General features: G+C 38.8%; 1 protein-coding gene across 1 annotated transcript in view; it reads left to right on the top strand.

Annotated features, from left to right (window-relative positions):
- The first annotated feature begins 278 nt into the window (after positions 1–278).
- The window catches only part of ALDH1A2 (aldehyde dehydrogenase 1 family member A2), a 97,856-nt gene continuing 79,457 nt past the window's right edge, over positions 279–18,677 (top strand). Inside the window, exons 1-2 of the mRNA XM_036903011.2 lie at positions 279–394; positions 924–1,120. Of these exons, the coding sequence (XP_036758906.1) occupies positions 1,004–1,120 (117 nt within the window). The 5' untranslated portion in view covers positions 279–394; positions 924–1,003. The remainder of the gene's footprint in view (positions 395–923; positions 1,121–18,677) is intronic.

The following is an 18,677-nucleotide window of genomic DNA, read 5'->3' as shown; positions in this document are numbered from 1 at the left end:
TCTGGGGTGAGGAGGTTAGGGCTGGAAGGAGGGCTCCGAGAGAAAGACCCCTCAGAGTCGCCAATGCTTTCAACTCGGAAGATGAGCGTATGAGGACCGCGGCCCGCCTCCTCTGGGCGCAGCCCTGACGGCCCGGGACGGTCCCGGCCGGCAGAGGGCAGCAGCTGGGCGGGAGAGGCCCGGCTAGGGCCGTGCGGCGTCGACCAGCTCGCGGGGATTCTTGTTTCGAGTGTGGGGCGAGGGTGAGAGACTCGCACTCACCACTACCCGTCCCCCCCGTGGCCACGGTGCACCTCGGGCCCGGCCGCGGGGAGTAGGTGTGTGCTGAGGCGACGGTGGCTGCGGAGGGCCTGGCGCCCCTGCCGGGGGAAGGCGAGACGGCGGCCGCTCCCAGGTGCCCGGAGAGAAGGGGAGCCGGGGTTCGCAGGGCCCCAGGAGTGGGTGTGAGGGGATCTCCGTGCCAGCGGCAGCGTCGCCCGCCCCGTTCTCGGCGGGGCCCCTTCAGCCCCCCGGGAGCCGCCCTCTGCGCCCCGGGGACTTCTCGCGCTGACACCGCGCGCCCGGCTCTCAGCGCCGCGCCAGCGCCAGGCCGCCAGGGTCCTCCCCAGCCCCCGCCCGCTCCGCTCCGCTTCCGGGACCACTGTCCGCTCCAGACCCGCCAAGATGCTGCTCCCGCCGACGCCGACCGGCCCGGAGTGAGGCCGGTGCCGCCCGCCGCCCGCGCGCGGCCGCGCAGCACGCTCGAGCTCCGGCCGTCGAGGACAGCGGCGGCGTGGGCGCTGAGCGTCCGGGCCGCGCGCGGGCGGCGGGCTTTATGTAAATCGGGCTGTGCCCGGGCGTCCTAGGTAGGATGGACCGGCCCCCGCGCCTCGGCCCTCACGTCCAATAAGAAGAGCCCCAGCTTGACACCTGCCTATATACAGGCGAGCGCGCCCCTGGCCGCGGACCGCGCGCACAGCCCGCACACCCACGGCGCGGGCGAGCGAGACCTCGGCCCGGCACCATGACTTCCAGTAAGATCGAGATGCCCGGCGAGGTGAAGGCTGACCCCGCCGCCCTCATGGCGTCCCTGCACCTCTTGCCGTCGCCCACGCCTAACCTGGAAATCAAGTACACCAAGGTAAGCGGCCGGTGAGGACCCACCGTCCACGCAGACTTTCTGGGACCCTTCCTTCCTCTCCTTGATCTGTTAGGGGGCGAGGGCGGCGTGACGCGGTCGAGGGCCGGGGTCTCCGGGCCAGCCTGTCATCCCCGCGAAGCGGAGGGACGCCCGCCGCTCGGGGTTGGCCCGCCGCGGTCTGGGGACGCCCGGGGGTGGGGGAAGCCCCAACCTGAAGCTCGCGCCGAGGGGTCGCCGTCAACGGCTGCCTCCCCGAGCCGCATCTGCCGCTGCCTTCTGAGCCCGTTCCCCGGGGCCCAGGGCGGCGGGAGCGCTCCGACCCCTCAACTGCGGGAGGGTGGGCGCCCCGCCAGGCTCGCCGCGCAGCTCGGCCGCCTCTTCCCGGCGGCGTCCACCCGCCCGGGTCCTCGGAAGCCTGCACGGCGCGGGGCGGCCCTCGCGGAGGAGGTGTCCACGCGCGCGGCGCTCGGGCTACCGGACGCGGTTCACGGAAACCTGGCTGCCGAGGACAGGAGAGCCAACGTCAGCCTTCCCTTTGAATTCTGTAGGCAGTGGCAGTTTTCTCGGAAAACTTGGAAAGTCTTTATATTTATGCAAATTAACGGGATAGCTTTTGAACTGAAAAAAATATTTTTTTTATAACGAACTCTGACATCTTGGGTCTGTCAAGCAGGAATTTTTTGATGTTGTGCCATCTAAAAAAGAATTTGGGTTCGCTGCTTAAATGTAAATTGAAATTACTTTCCACAAATTCGACATAGAAAAAATTTATTGATGCACGCACGGGGGCATTATGATGCTATAGCTTTTTTTTTTTTTTTTTGGCAGGGGGAGAGATAGGTAAGTCATGTTTCTTGGAGTTCATCTTACAAGCTCTCCTGTTTGATTTTCTATTCCTTTCAGTTGATTTCTACCCCAAACTTCTCCCTATTAACTTAAACATAATGCGTGCACACAACATGGTTCGCGTTGTTTTCCATTATGCGTATTACAAGATAAACTAAATTTTGTCTAAAAGTAAATTATGTGGCTCTGGATTAATGCCTGAAAGAAAAATACAAAGAAGAAAAAACCCTAGAATTTTGACATTTTACTTGTATTGTGTATTAGGATACAAATCAGGGTGACTCGTGTTTTGAATGACGATTTCGATGGATTTGCTGTACCTGTTAGCTTTTTTAGATGGTGTGACAAATTTTTGAAAGCCGTTTTAATGAGAGGTCTTTAATAGTTACAGCCATTTAGGCATTATTTGCATAACAATGGTGCCAATGTGTGGCACATCTTCAGGTTTAGGAACAAGCAGGAAAAGCAGGCAGTATAAAAGTTTTGTTTTATGAGGGTCCCTAACCTCTTCAGGCTCTCTTAAAGGTCTTAAGAGGCATGATCTGCGCTGGAGAGAGGAGCTAACCCTCAGATTTGGAAGGGTTTGAATTGTTTTACTTTTGACTGTCTTACTTTTGACTGAATTTTAGGTTTGTAATAGGAATTTTAGGTTTGTAATAGGTATCTCGGAATCTAATTTGGAAGCTCTTCCAGTTCTCTTTTTCTCTCTCTGACTATCCCCGCTCTCTTTTTTCTCTTCTCCCCCAGTAGGAAAGACAACTGATTTATAGCTAATTGAAGCCTTTAATGTGGAGTCTTTTAGCTCCAGGAGACTTTTATCCAGTATCCACTTTCCCACTTACTACAAAGAAAACAATCAGAAATGGAATAATGGATTGTAACTGGATTCTTTAATATGTGGGGAAGGAGGCACCTTATTTTTGGTTTGACAGAAAACCATCATAAACACTGAGTAATACTAATCTAAAGGCAAACTCTTTTCACAAAACCTTGTAAAATCAGGTATCTGAACATTCCCAGCAGCTTTCCTCCTCAGCTTTTTAGTGAGAGTTCTAAATTTCCTAAGACAGGCGTCATGGGTGAGCATCTTTTTTTACACGAAGAGCAGAAGCTGCTCTTTTGGTAGCTGAGGGTAATGTGTAATGATTTTTTATTTAAAAGGAAAATAACAGAGAGATTTTAAAAATTCACTTATCAGAAAAAAGTGAGGGCTATTATTTTAGTCTTAAGCGGAAGAATTAACAGAGTAGAATGAGCGGTTAGTCTTTTAGAACAGTGATACCATATTCATTAGGATTTTTTTTTAAGGGCAATGGCTAAAAAAATAATATGCTGGAGGGCTTGTTGAATAACACATAGGGAACAAATATAATATTTGTGTATAAAACAAAAACACAGATGGATCCTTAATCATTTTTGTCTTGTTAAAGAGTTACATCTTTAGTGAAGAATTACAATTGAATTTTTTAAATACGATTTTGGGACTAACATAAAGTCACTGTGCATGTGTAAATGGCCAGATTATGAGAATTACAAATAGCCTGAATTTAGAAAACTTTACACTTGTGATCTTGTATTTTTGTGAATTTTTTTCACCATTCTTTTTCTTATTTTACATTTTTTTATAAAAGGGGAATAGGGAGACCATCAGAAATAAAGTTACTGTCTTTGTCAAAGGTCCAACAAAAAGGCTCTGAAATTAAAGTTCAATCCCAAAGGATGCTGAAAGGGCCAGGCTCCTGGTTTTGTGTTGACTTTCAAGCAATTACATTTAGTTTTTAAAATACCCCTACCTCTCTGAAGTTCCAGGACCCACTTTAGACCAACTATCAAAGCCAATCGGAATATGACTATTTTTATTTCCCTAAGACAGCAAACAAGACCCCATGTTTCAAAAATGATTTCTTATTAAGGAACTTTTTTTTTAACTGCTTTAGTCAAGAAAGCGCGCTAATTCCACCAGTATGAAGTAGCAAGGGGACCACTTTGAGGCCAAGAGAGTAAGTACTCTCTTGCTGTATGTTAAGGCTGCTTAGCAAGTAACATAGGAGTCTGATTGCTTTTTGCCATACTTATATGAATTAAAGATTTTTTGAGTCGTTTTTGTTTTATCAGTCCAGTTTTTAGAATTTTATGTAGCTGAATGTATATGATAGTACACACATTATAAAATCAAGGCTAGCAGTTTACTGACTGCCCCTAACTGCAGGGAACATCTCTTCCAGACTCCCAGAAATCTTTGGAATATTTCCATGTCTTTATTCCACACTTACCTTCTCTGTTGTCTCTATCATCTCTTCTGGCTCTACTAGACCCTCCCTCCACCCCACCCCTCCCCATTCCCACCACACACACACAAACACACAAAATCACACTCACCCTTTTTCATGAGCATGTGCGCTCTCAGGGTTTTTCACTTTGTCAATGAGAGTCTGTGCCAATAACTAACAGTAACATAAAGGCTTATGTTTTTTTCCAGCATATGATACTATGGGAAGGTAGAACAGAGGGAAGAACAGAACAATTACGGAGTATTGACCTACTAAGCTAGAAGAGAAAAAAATAAAAGGCAATCAGTTGAAAGTCAGAGCATTGGAAATGTATATTGGGTAACTACTATTTAGTCTTTTATTTATTGATTTAACAACCTTTTATTGAACATCTACTGTTTTCTGGGATCAAGTGCAAAGGATATTTGAGTGGCCATGTTCCTAACAATAAATAGTGATGTCCATTAATGCTAGCTGGGCTGTGGTAGTACCCACCTTCTAGGAGCTTAGCATGTTAATGGACAGATTGAATGCCAAAAATTGTTTGTCAGAATGGTGGTAGTTCAGTTGATCAAGATAATAATAATGGTAATAATACTTATAATACCGTTTACATTGTTCTTAGGGCCTAATGGTTTACCCAGCACTTTTGTGTATATCTTACTTGATTGTTGCAAAACCTTTTGAAGGAGAGAGTAGGAAGAAGTAGGAATAATTGATAAGAAAGACCTTGGCCTTGACTTTTAAAAAATTGATAGAGCTTTCCTCACTGTTTGCTTTTCCAAATGGTCACATACTTTTTTTTTAAGAAAGAGAGAATTTAAATCTTTATTCTTTGTGCTGCTCCTATTGCAAACATGGAGAAAATATGAACTGATCTACTCTTAAGAAAGAGTAACCTTTTGTGGTTTTTGATTCTCTGACTTGCAATAACTATTTTTGATGTTTCCATGAGGTTTTGTTAGGTCTGAGGCAAGATTTTTACCCCAGGGATCATTTCTTAAAAGATGATGTGGGTCAAGTTGCTTCTAAACCTCTAATCAAGATTGTCTGCCTTGATCCTAAATTGCTAACCAAGCTTCATGCTTATAGGGGGCCTCAGGTTTTCAAAAAATACTTTTTCATAGTTGTATGCTTTTTGATGTTTGGTATCATCTCCGTTTAGCCCAGGGAAGCTAAACAACTTCACCGTAGTACTTAAATTAGCTGATTCTCCTGGGCTCCTGCCCCAGTGCCTTTTACTGTATCAGATTGTTTCCATGTGGAATCATCATTTGCTGAGGCACTTCTGTCCTTTGTTTCTATAAAATAAGAAATGATAGTTTTTCTATTGGAGGATAGAATATTCTCTGAGGATCCTGTTCTTTGAGGTCTGATTTCCTTATAGCCAGGCTTAAGAGAAGCCAAGCACACATAATAATTTCTCTGTTGCATTAGATAAGCATGATGATCAAACCATGACCAAACCAAAAATATCTCAAATACCAACACACACCGTTTTCTCTCAAGTCTTTTTCAGTTGAATAAAGAAATAACAAATACTGATAATATTTACATCTTTTTAGATATATTGGGAGTCAGAAAACTACAGACTGTCTGCCTGGTTTTATAGATAAAGTTTTATTGAAACACAGCCACACCCATTCAATTATATATTGTCTGTGTCTGTTTTTGAACTACAAATACTACCTTAATAGTAGTAGAGTCAAGTAGTTCCAACAGAGACTATATGGCCTGCATTTGAGAAAAAGTTTACAAGCCCTTGATTTAGAAAAACAAAGTCTCTGAGTTAAAGTAGTCCTTTATTCAAATATTGGTCAGCTATGTGCATATTTATTAGCTCAGTGGTCAGTTAACATTTATTCACCACACAATGCAAGTATGCCAGGTTCTGGAGATGCAAGAGTAAGCAAGGCATGGATGGTGTCTCCTCTTTAGGGCTCTCTTTGCTGAGTGTCAGTTTCTACATCTGTCAGGATTGAGATAGTAGTACCTGCCTTATGGGGCTGTTGTCAGAACTAAAGGAGCAAGTGTGTGAAAGTAAGTAGCATACAGTGACAGAGCAGCTACGGACTAATTCCATTTCATTTTTGTAAAGTGATGATAACATTTGTGGATTCAAAGTAATGACATCCCATTTTAAGGAAGGTCGGAATTGTATGATCAATTAAGTTTTACAAAACAGGCCATTGTTTACTATTTTGTTTACTATTTTAATTAGCCATAAGAATTTAATATTCTGGATAGCAATGGAATCCTTATATGTTTTCATCAAATGGAATCCCTTGGAGGTTTCCCTACCAAGGCCTTGTCTTTTTTATTTTTTTATTTTTTTGAGAGGGCATCTCTCATATTTATTGATCAAATGGTTGTCAACAACAATAAAATTCTGTATAGGGGACTCAATGCACAGTCATTAATCAACCCCAAGCCTATATCTCAACAGTCTCCAATCTTCTGAAGCATAACAAACAAGTTCTTACATGGTGAACAAGGTCTTACATAGTGAATAAGTTCTTACATGGTGAACAGTGCAAGGGCAGTCATATCACAGAAACTTTTGGTTTTGATCACGCATCATGAACTATAAACAAGTCAGATATGATTATTCGTTTGATTTTTATACTTGACTTATATGTGAATCCCACATTTCTCCCTTATTATTATTATTATTTTTTTAAATAAAATGTTGAAGTGGTAGGTAGATGCAAGATAAAGGTAGAAAACATAATTTAGTGCTGTAAGAGGGCAAATGTAGATGATCAGGTGTGTGCCTATAGACTAAGTATTAATCCAACTCTAGACAAGGGCAACAAAACATTCACAGATGCAGAAGATTTCTCTCAAAACAGGGGGGGTGAGGTTCTAAGCCTTCCCTCTGTTGGTCCCCAATTTCTCTCCTGATGGCCCCCCTGCGACTGTGCCTGTCTTAGGTTGTTCCTCCCTTGAGGAATCTTACCCATCTCTGGCTAACCAGTCATCTTCTGGGAAGGCCTTGTCTTTTTTTTGTTTTGTTTGTCAATTTTTTTTTAACTAAGATATCGTTGATATACAATCTTATGAAGGTTGCATATGAGCAACATTATGGTTTCAGCATTCCACCCATATTATCAAGTACTCCCCCCACCCCCACCCCATTGCAGTCACTGTCCATCAGAGTAGTAAAATGCTGTAGAGTTATTGTCTTCTCTACGCTGTACTGCCCAAGGTCTTGTCTTTACTAAACAGTCACTAAATCAAACAATTTCCTAGCCAGTATTTTAATAAATTAGGTATCTGACACTTGTGCCTAAATTTGTCAGTAATGTGCCTCAGTATACCCGGTTGGCTGTCCCTAAATCTCAGATTGCAGACAGCCATTTCTGGCATTTTTAAGTAATTTGGACAAAGACGTTGCCAAGTCATTGGTGTGTAAATCTGGGAAGTATGGCAGCGTAAAAGAACATGCTCTGAAGATAGCTAACATTTTGGAAATGGGAAGGTATCTCGGTTTATGTAAATTTAAAAACTAAAGAGATTTTAACTAGCCAGACTGCTCAATTTGGGGGGCACATTACCTTCCATAAAGTAAAAGCACCACACAGTGAGTATTTTAAAAGCTCTCCTAGTATTTTTTAATTTCTTTATTTGCTGTGACATGTCATTTCAAAGTTAGTCATTTTCCCTCAAACACTAAATCTAGTGCACATTAAGTCATTGATGTTAATTTTTAATGGCCTTTTCAGACATATCTTTGAGTTCTATTCCATTTTACCTTTCAGATATATGAAATTATCCAAATTGGGAATTTCTTACCTCTGGCATTTCTGTATTTCTTGTTTGTCTGCCTTTAAGATGGAGTTATGTTTAAATTGTTTCCCTTCAGCATCTTAATGAGTTCATTTACAGCAAGGTTCTGTTGTGCCATGTGATTTGAAAACACTTCCAGCTTTTGAAAATTCCAGTTGGAATAATAATCGGGTGCTTTCACCATCTAGACTTTTGCGGGGCTCTCAACGAAACTTCCCCGGGGCTAAACATGAGGGCCGGGGGCCAGGAGGGTTTACTGACCTCTGTAGAAGGTAGTTAAAAATTAGAATGTCTGTGAGTGAACATTCTAATTTTTACTACAGAAGGAAACTTTTCTTTTACTCTAGTTCAGCTCTGTTACCTCCAGAAATAGTTATCTGCTCTATTTCCTTTCCTCATCACAGTCTGACCTGTGGAGAGCCAAAGTAAGTTTCTTTATCACTAGATCTCTGGAAAGATAAACCTATTGTTCAGCTGAAACTGGAAACACTTGTCCCTTAGTTAGAAAGAAATTAGGATATCATGGGTAACAAAACACTTTCTAATCTTAATTACAAAATGTAGGGGAAATTTTCAAAATGATTAAATGTGATGTTATTTTCTTACAATTTTCATTTGTCTAGCCTTAATTTTCTGATTTCAAGTCCAATGATCCTTATGGCTTTTTGCCCATGTCATTTCTAGGTATTTCTTAAAGAAAAACTGAGTCGAAAAATGGTATAAGTTGTGTGGCATTTCCACACAATGGAAACCACCTCCAAGTAAGTGAATCCGGCACAATATTATGGATTTAGTCAACCCAATAACATGCAAAAATTAAGTGTTTCTCTCCTCTCCCAACCCCCACCAACACACACACTAAATCTGTGAGCTGAGGTGTGTGTAGTGATGGGAGTGTTTAGGGTGGAATGGAGAAGGGAAATAAGAAAACTGCCTGGGAAGACAAAACCATGAAATTTTGTGTTCAAAATTTATACAAAAATTATACAAATCTACAGAGGATAACTTTAAAAGTCTTATTTCCTTTAAAACCTATACATGCTGAAGTTACTCTACAAGAAGATATGTCAAAGAAATAATCAATCTTCCCATGTTTTCTTCCGCCTGCTACTTCTATAGCTTTTCTTCTTCCTTCCTAATTACAACCCTTAAATAAAATTCGTGCCTCATATCAAATTTACCGAGTATCATAATTCTTCCAAGTGGTAAAGATACCTCAAGACAAATGCTGGGCATAGAAGCCACAGGGCATAAATATGCAAAGAAGTAAAAAGCTAACCTTTTCAAGCAATAAGGCTTCTCTCTCACTTACCAACTTTACATTTCCCTGTATGGCCCCGGAAGATGACTGGTTAGCCAGAGACGGGTAAGATTCCTCAAGGGAGGAACAACCTAAGACAGGCACAGTCGCAGGGGGGCCATCAGGTGAGAAATTGGCGATCAACAGAGGTGAGGCTTAGAACCTCACCCCCCCTGTTCTGAGAGAAATCTTCTGCATACGTGGATGTTTTATTGCCCTTGTCTAGTTGGATTAACACATAGTCTACAGGCACACACCTGATCATCTACATTTGCTCTCTTACAACACTAAACTATGTTTTCTACCTTTATCTTGTATCTACCTACCACTTCAGCATTTTATTAAAAATAATAATAATAAAGGGAGAAATGTGGTATCCACATATAAATCAAGTATAAAAATCAAATGAGTATTCATATTTGAACTGACTGTTTATAGTTCATAATGCATGAGCAAAACCGAAAGTTTCTGTGATGACTGCCCTTGTACTGTTCACCATGTAACTTATTCACTATGTAAGAATTTGTTCTCCATGTAAGAACTTGTTCGTTATGCTTCAGAAGATTGGAGACTGACGAAAATTAGGCTTGGGGTGGATTAATGATTGTGCATTGAGCATTGACTCCCCTATACAGAATTTTATTGTTGTTAACAACCATTTGATCAATAAATATGAGAGATGCCCTCACACACACACAAAAAAGTACACACTTCCAATCGTAAAATAAATAAGTAACCGGGATGTAATGTATAGCATAAGGAATATAGTCAAAATATTGTAACAACTTGGTATGGTGATAGCTGGTACCTAGAATTATCATGTATATAAATGTTGAATCACTGTGTTGTACACCTGAAACTAATGTGTGTCAACTACCCCTCAATAAAAAATAATTATCTACAAAAAATAAATAAATAAAATAAAATAAAATAAATTTTTTTTGAGATATATATAAAAAAAAAAGTCTTATTTCCCTTGGTGTGAAAACTGGACTTCAGCACTGAATCCTTTATGGGAGGAGGTCAGGAATCAGTATGTGAACTGGTTAAACTCCCTAGCAGACCCCAAACCAGGAAATTCTACCTTATCTGTATTTTAGAGTCTGATACCCAATGTACCAATATAACTTGATTTTTACAGGGAAGGTTATCTAATTGTATTATCTTGGAGTCATTTTTATTTTTAATGTGACCAGAGCTAGCCACCCTTTGCTTCCCTGAATTTATTTGACTATTTATTCATTTGACATTTATTAGGGCCCTTTATGTACAAAACATTGTCACTGTCTGGCATAAAATGATACCTATTTGTGGGTCCTGCCCTGAAGAGGCTGGGGAAGATTTCTCTTGAGCAAGGGATGAAGACATGTACACAGATCACTACGATGTGTGATAGAAGATGCTAAATACTTGAGATGAATGCACTTAGAGCACCATGAGGATTCAAAAGGTAAAGAGAGGTTTCAGGCTCAGCAGATCAACATCATACTGTATTGTTAGTCATGCTTGATAGGAAATGACGTTTCAATCATACAGAAAAGCATAGACAGTAGTATATCAAATGTGTGTACCTTTGGCCAAATTTGTTAGTTCTTAACATTTTGCAGTATTTACCTCTAATGTTTTAAAGAAATACACTGAAATTCCCCCTATGAACTTCTCCCACTCCCCTCTTTTCCTCCAACTCTTTCCTCAGAGGTATTAATTTTTTCCATAGATGTGAGTATCCATACATGTATATGTAGTCATAAACAATATGTTGTTTTGAATGCTAAATTTTTTTATAAAACAGTACCATGTTTTATATATCCTTCTGCAGTTTGTTTTGTTTACTCGTATTATTTTCAAGATTTATCCCTGTTGTTGGATGTACCTACAATTCATTCATTGTCACTGTTGCATAGTATTCCATTCTTTGAATATATCTCAATTTTTAATCCATTCTACTATTAACATTTAAGATCTTTCCAGCATTTTGCTATTACAGTAATGCTGCATTAAAGTTTCCTGCTCATATCTCCCTATACTCCTGGGTGAGAGACCCTTTGGGACATACACCTGAAAGTTATATTGCTGGCTCATGTGGTATACGTACCTACAACTTAATTAGGGATTGCCAGATTTCTGTCCCACATGGTTATACTGGTTTCCACCACCACCAGCAGCATTGCTCTTACATCCTTACCTATACTTGGAGATCCCATACTTAATAAGTTTTGCCAACCTGATGAGTGTTAAATGTTATCTCATTGCTGTTTTAATTTGCATTTCATTGATTTCTTGTGAAGTAATTGTCTTTTATATGTCTATTAGCAATTTGGCTCTCCTTTGTGAATTGGTTAGTATATCATTTGCTTATTTCTGTTTATGTGTACGTTTTTACTGATTTGTAGCAATTTTTACATTCAGGATTATAATCCTTTGACAGTTACATACTATGTGAACATTTTCTTCTCTCTTGTGCTTTTCTTTCATCTTCCTCCTTTTTTGGTGTAATTGTCATGTAGTTTTCAATACAAATAGAGAGGAATTTTTCTTTTTTTTGTCTTTATGTTTGGTGCTTTTGGTGTCTTATTTAAGATACCCATTCTTAATTCTGTTTTTCAAGATATTCTTCTATATAGTCTTCTGAAAGCTTATTGTTATTATTAAAAATTTCAGATCTTCCATTTGTGTCTTAACCCACCTGTAATTGGTATTTGTTTATGCATAAGGTTACAGATAAATCTTTAGGACAAATTAACAAATTATGTAACATACAGAAAAGTCAAATGATATTAGTGTGTAAAAAATTTTATTTTCACAAAATATGTTTTACAAAATATATTTTACAAGATTCCCAAATAAATTCTGCAATTTTGGGACAAGATTAGGAGGTCTGAAATATGTGGTTTTTCTCTGGTCTTCTCCATGTGGGAAAATAGCAGAAACTAATTCTACTTTGGTGGATGATTTTAGTAGATGTCAGTTACTTCAAACTAAACACAGCAGTGCATTCCAGAAACCTACCTTTAAGGAGTCATCATACAAACTCTAGAATAATGTGATTATTATAACTTTTTCATGTCATAATGATTTCCCTACCTTTCTTACATTACATAGAATGGAATGAGCACACAAATGTTAGCTCTTGTTGTTTCCACCACACACACACACACAACCCTCACTCACTTGTGAAGGGCCATTATGTGGCAAATGAATGAATTCTTCACTATGTGCTGTTTGTTTATAGGACTGGAGACAAACTAAAGAGGTGACAATATAATGTGAAAAGAATTTCTAATGGACCTTTTTCTTGAATAAGGAATTGAATACTGTGTTTCATTCTTTTAGTTTAGAAAATGTGTATTTTTCCTTAGCACAGGCCTGAAGTAACTTTACTTTGTATTTTGTTAATGTTTTAAGTCATTGTGCTTTAAACCCCCAAGCTGTTGTTATACATTCATCTTTGTATTTGGATTTCATAAGTCATTTGGTCTGTGCATGTGTACATCTAATTCTGAAGAAGCTATTGAAGAACAAACTTTGTTAACCTTAAAACTGAATCTAGCCCTTTTGTGCATATTACTTACATAATACCTAACAGAGTGGAACTCCACACTTATTTTTTTAGGCTGAACCTGTATTCTCTGAATGCCCATATCTTTGTTTGCACTGCTCCTAAGTGGTACAATTTTGCTTTGTATTATATTTTTCTGTGTAACTTCCTACTCCTACACTGTATTAGATTGTAAACTCTTACTCATCTTAGTATTTCTAAAGCATCTACCTCAGTGTCTCACAGTGTAAATGTTTAGGAAATGTCTGTTGAATGAATACTTGTTACATTTTACTATCATTAATAGTTACTAATAGCTACTCTTTTATTATTGATTTAATATATAAAAACTACAATTTCCAAAGTGCTTTTTTCTTATGATTATACTTAATAATTATGGCAGACCTATGGTGGGTGTTATGTTAATATCCCCATTTTTATGTAAGAAAGTCAATATATTAAAGTTAAATAATTTTTCCAGGCTCAATTCCAGGGCCTAAGTAATCCTCTTCCTTCCCTGCTCATAACACAAGAACCACAAGAAACAAACACAATAAAATTTGAACAATTAGCTTAAAGTTCTGCTGAGTGTTTTATGGGATAATCCGAAACCCAGTTCTCTGACAAAAAATCCCAAACTTAATTTGAGTTGGTATTGTAGCTACCATTAGCAACAATTTCAACCTGACAGAAGGAAGAGAGTGCACATTAAAAAAAAAGATCTATATAATCAACACTTTAGGTATGAATCACCTGGGTAGGTGTGATTTTTTAGGCTATAGTTTTGGATTCAAACTGGTTAGGGAGTCACATATGGTCCTTAACAACTGCTTATTTTTTCATTCAAAAGTGCTTTTCTCTGTTATGGTTATTCAGATTCACTTGGGAGTGAGGATGTATGAGACCATTGAAAGCAACTATATTTCACATTCTTCCTAATGCTTCCGGTCCCCTGATGGCCCATCATTTTGTGTAACCTGACTATTACCTATGTGGGGGAAACACTTGCCAGAAATAGTTAAGTGGATATGTTCCATCTTGTCTTATATGAGCAGTCATTTCTCACGAAGGCCTAATTAGATCCATCTATTAAATATAACCTCAGGGGGAGGATGCAGAAAAGAGAAATAGAGAATGGTCTTCTAGAAAGTCATGCAGTACCCAAACTTCAAAAGAGTTTCAGTGACAGAGGGTGGTAGGTGGTGGCTGGGATGCACAATTAATGTTTCATTGTAAATGGCTCAAAAATCCTACCTGAATTATCTAGTGACAGATTGTCTCCTTTAAGCTAGATCTTATATTCTCCAGATTTCTCTGTCTTTGTTTTTTGGGATAACACATTGCTCTTCTTCCTCTTTTTCACTCATGTTTACCACTTCTTCTCACCTTTTTCATCTCCTTTTACATTTTTACACACTTGTGCTTCTCTTCTGCTTCCCTAAATATTTCTCTCAGGACGGACTCTTGATGACCCTCATTCTTGGGTTAGACTCATTTACCTGTTTTCATAAAATGGTTAGTTATGCTGGAAGCCTTTGTAGTCAGCTCTTCCAGCTGTTGGCCTAACTGGTCCTTAGGGAGACCAGAAGCAATGAACCTGGAATAACCACATTTGACTCCTGTGAGCCCTCTTGAGAATTTAGTAATTACTTAATGGATTGAATTGGTGACACACACTATTCCAGATAACAGCTTGGGTTACATTAAATTAACCTTCACAAATGGGTATTTATTGGTGTACTCTTAAAAGACTACATGTGTTGGCTGTAATTGCTCTTCCTTGTTTCCCCATGCTAATGGGTATTTGTACTGAGTGAAAAATTTCTCAGATTAGAGCCCTGGGTGGTAGTTCTAGCTATTTAGTGATGTGTGTCATTGTGTCCAGCACATTGAGCATAAATCCTGTCTTGTAAACAGCAGCGAGACTAATGAGGTTTGCCCACATTCTGGTATCATTACCAGGAATTCGAACAGAGAAAAAGAGAAGACTTAGAAATGAAGAACGCAAAACAGAGTGATTTTCAGAACTCTTGAGGATCTGAATTAAGGAAAGAGATTATTGCCCAATATTTAGTATAGATATATATGTACGAATATGGGTACATAAACTACATATAACTAAAAAAAGAAATGAAGCATTTTGCTTTTAATGAACACTTGCAAAGTCACTAACTTAGCTCTACAGAAAACTGATGAGGGACTTATTTATGAGTGCCTCTAATTGTGAGTGGTATAAAGGGGATGGCTATTGAAATAACGCAGCTGTTAAAAATGAGAGCACACTTTTTGCTTTCTCGAAATTCATCATTTCAGCCAACTAAAATTTCATACCAGTTTTAGTCTGACAATTTTTGGAACGATTCTGCTGTCATTTCATTTTTATAGTGACAAATAGCTTCTGAACATGCCAAATCTCTTGAAAGAAGCCTTTCAAATGTGTTTTTTTAGGTTTATTTCAGATTTTTATTTTTATTATCATAGTTAAATAACTTGTGCTTTTGATAATGTCACATCAAAGGATCCAGTTACTGCTTAGTGACTCGACTAGTTTTCTTCCTGGATTTGGATTTCATGAAAGTTAGTATCATGCTGACCTTGACACCAAGTGTGGTCCACACATCTTTGTGTTTGAATGAATGAGAAAATGAATGAATACTAGAAAATAAAGTTGTCTGATTCCATTTGCAGAAATATTATTAGACAAATGCCAGGGCTAGAAAGTGAATTCCAGGGTAGAATGTTTTGAAATGAATAGCTTTCTTCCTTTAAAGGAAGCATACACACACAAACACACACACACACATACACTTTAGGATGCAAAACTCCCCTTCCCCACTCCCACTCACCTCTTCCTTTGGAATAGAAACCCCTAAGGGTGCGATGTAGAATAGTGACTGGGCATTAGAAGACCCACATTCTGATCTCAGCTGCACCACCAATGTATGCTCATTGAGCAGTTCTTTATCCATGTAGGTTATACAGTAAACATTCATTGGATTAATGAATGAACAAATGACTTGATAGCTTATTGAATACTTCCTTCTATATTAGTCTCTGGGGATATGAAAATGTTTTGCAATACTGGGTAAGTTACTTAAATTCCCTAAACATCAGTTATTATTACTTATAAACTGATAGAATGGATTGAGATTCTTTTTTATTAACCCACCTTCTTATAAAAAGGACCGGATTAGAAGAGCTTTAAGATTTCTTTACTCCACCTTGACTCTTCAGAACACTTTAATTTCCTGGGCCTGAATCTGGGATTATATGGCTCAGAAAGAAAATACCAAACTTGTTTGTGGTATATCTAGTTGCAATCTTTGTGGGACCCCAAATTTTCACTCAAAACAATGTTGTTTAAAATATTTTCCCAAGTATGTCCTTGTAATTACCAAAGAGTGGTCCACAGAAATCTCTGTTAATGATTCTCCTTATATAAATGATTAGCTGTGTCATAAAGATCCAGCAGAAATAAGAATTTCTGTGTTTACTAAATACTTAAACAGTACTAGAAATTGGAGCAATGACGCCCAAGAGAATTTCACCTTTAAATCTTAGGGAGAATTGGTTTCGTGCTTGGTGAGCGTGGTAGAAAGAAAAGGTTTGTTGGCACTTTTCCTCCAAACCATTTCAGCAGCTTTTCTGTCAGCCTTAAGCTTGTGAGAACCATGGTATGTCGGGTAAGCTCCGTGGAGAGGCAACTTGTCAGAAGCTCCGGCTTCTCACTTGAGTCTAATAGAGACTTAGCACTTTGCAGGTCAGTGGTACTGCTGTTTGTCGCTGACCTAAGAGATCTGGAGCTCTTCACATCAAAACCACATCTTGCTGAGCAGAGATCAAACGCAGGAAGGTAAGGATTCTGCCAGTGATTTATCATGCCAGGGAGAGTGATCAGGCCATATGGGGCCACTGCAAATGAAGTTGACGTTCTGGCAGTGTCTCACATAGGTCTCACGTGGAGTTATAGTTTTTCTTGTAGAGGAATTCTGGGTCAAGTGGCAGCTTTCAGTGGCATTTCTTAACTTTCTTTCAACATGGGGTTTCTTTCAAAATCAGGTCCTAGCCAGATTTTCCAAACATTTTATTTAAATGGCAAGTAGAGTTTTCTTGACCAAATATTTGAAGGTTAATTTAAACTTTTGATTTGATGTCTCCTTCTTTTTCCCTTTTCTGGGAATGTGCCTATTAAAAAAAAGAAAGAAAGAAAGAAAGGAAAGAGAGGAAGGAGGGAGGAAGGGAAGAAAAAGGAAAAGATAAATTAACGTGCTTTGAGGTCTACAAAAAAACTCTCTTCCTAAATATTAGATGTGACTTTAAGGTAATGAAATTGACTCTGTAAGCTATGTACAATAAGCCTTATTAGATCATCATTACATTGTACTAACTCAGGGACTTTGGGAACAAGTTACTACAAATAATACAATTCAGTTCTTGGGGTAGGTGAAGGCATCACATAGACTCTTTTGCATATTTTGCATATTTATAATGGCCAAGAGCAAAGAAGAATTTAATCATTTAAATACAAAATAGATATAATTACATTTGAAAGTATTTGCTAAGATTTGAGTCAAGTACAAAAACTTTAATTTTAATTGGAAGAAAAACTCAATAATCCCTTCATTTAACTATTTTTTTGTATCAACAGATACATGAATGTTAGTGTGCTTCATAAAATTCAGCTTGCTTTTCTTTTACTGTCCCAACAAATGTTTACTCTCCTGTGAAGAAATCACTCATTTATTGGTTCAAAGGCCCTTTCAGCCTTAGAATAATGCACTGGGTGCTTCAGCTCCTCTTTGCACAGGATGTTTGCTTTGTAACATAAGTGAAAGATGATATTGGCATTTAAATGCAATAGTTCGTTACATTAACTTTCAATTCAACTGAAGATATCAGTTGTCCACAACTGGTATCTTTTGTTTTGTGTTTTACTTTTTCTTAATGAGAAAAATTACCATAAATGGAATGGGCTTTGGTGGTTAGAACAGGTGTCATCCTATAGTCAAAATTCACTTGATTTCCTGAGATATGTTTATTTGTTCATAAACTGGGAATTATTATTCTGACTGAAAACATCAACTCTGCAGGGAGCTAGGGTAATAATGAAATGGAATCTCTCCTAGTTTTCATTTGGCATCCATGCAATGTGTACAACATCCATGAAAACCTGGTAGGCTTGCCAGGTAAAACATAGGGCATCTAGTTAAATTTGAATTTCAGGAAAATAATGAGTACTTTTAAAAACTAAGTATGCTCCATGATTTGCCAGTGATTTGGGACATACTTATACTGAAATTTAATTGAATTTTCTGAAAGTCATATTTAGCTGGACATGCATATTTTTATTTGCTAAAACTGGCAATCATAAACTTATGCACATATTTTGTGATTTTTATCTGTGACCAGAAAATAAACATCATTTTAATGTAAAATTAATTGGCAATAAAGTCAAAGACCAAAGGGATCTTTTGGAATTGTTGCTGTCAAATAATAAAGAGTATAGTAGGACTTTTTTTTTTTAATCCTAGCAGTACTAGAGAATGAAATAGGCAAGTAGGCCCATTGTAAAGACAGTTTAATCTCCTAAATGAATTGCTCCACCTTTTAATTCAAAATCATACAAACAAAAACATTGAGATAAGCTGGGTGCTTTTTCAAATGGGCACCCCTGTGGCTTTGAAAATAAACACTTCAGCCTCCTTCCCCCCCAACACCCACATGCACACTCATTAGCCTTTCTGATGTTTTCATTTGCAAATGAACAGACTGAATTCTGAGAAGACAGAAGACTAATTAAATCTGGAGAAGATA

This window comes from Manis pentadactyla, chromosome 11 (assembly GCF_030020395.1).
Source record: "Manis pentadactyla isolate mManPen7 chromosome 11, mManPen7.hap1, whole genome shotgun sequence".
NCBI lineage: Eukaryota > Metazoa > Chordata > Mammalia > Pholidota > Manidae > Manis > Manis pentadactyla.
This window is presented reverse-complemented; position numbering and strand designations above follow the sequence as displayed.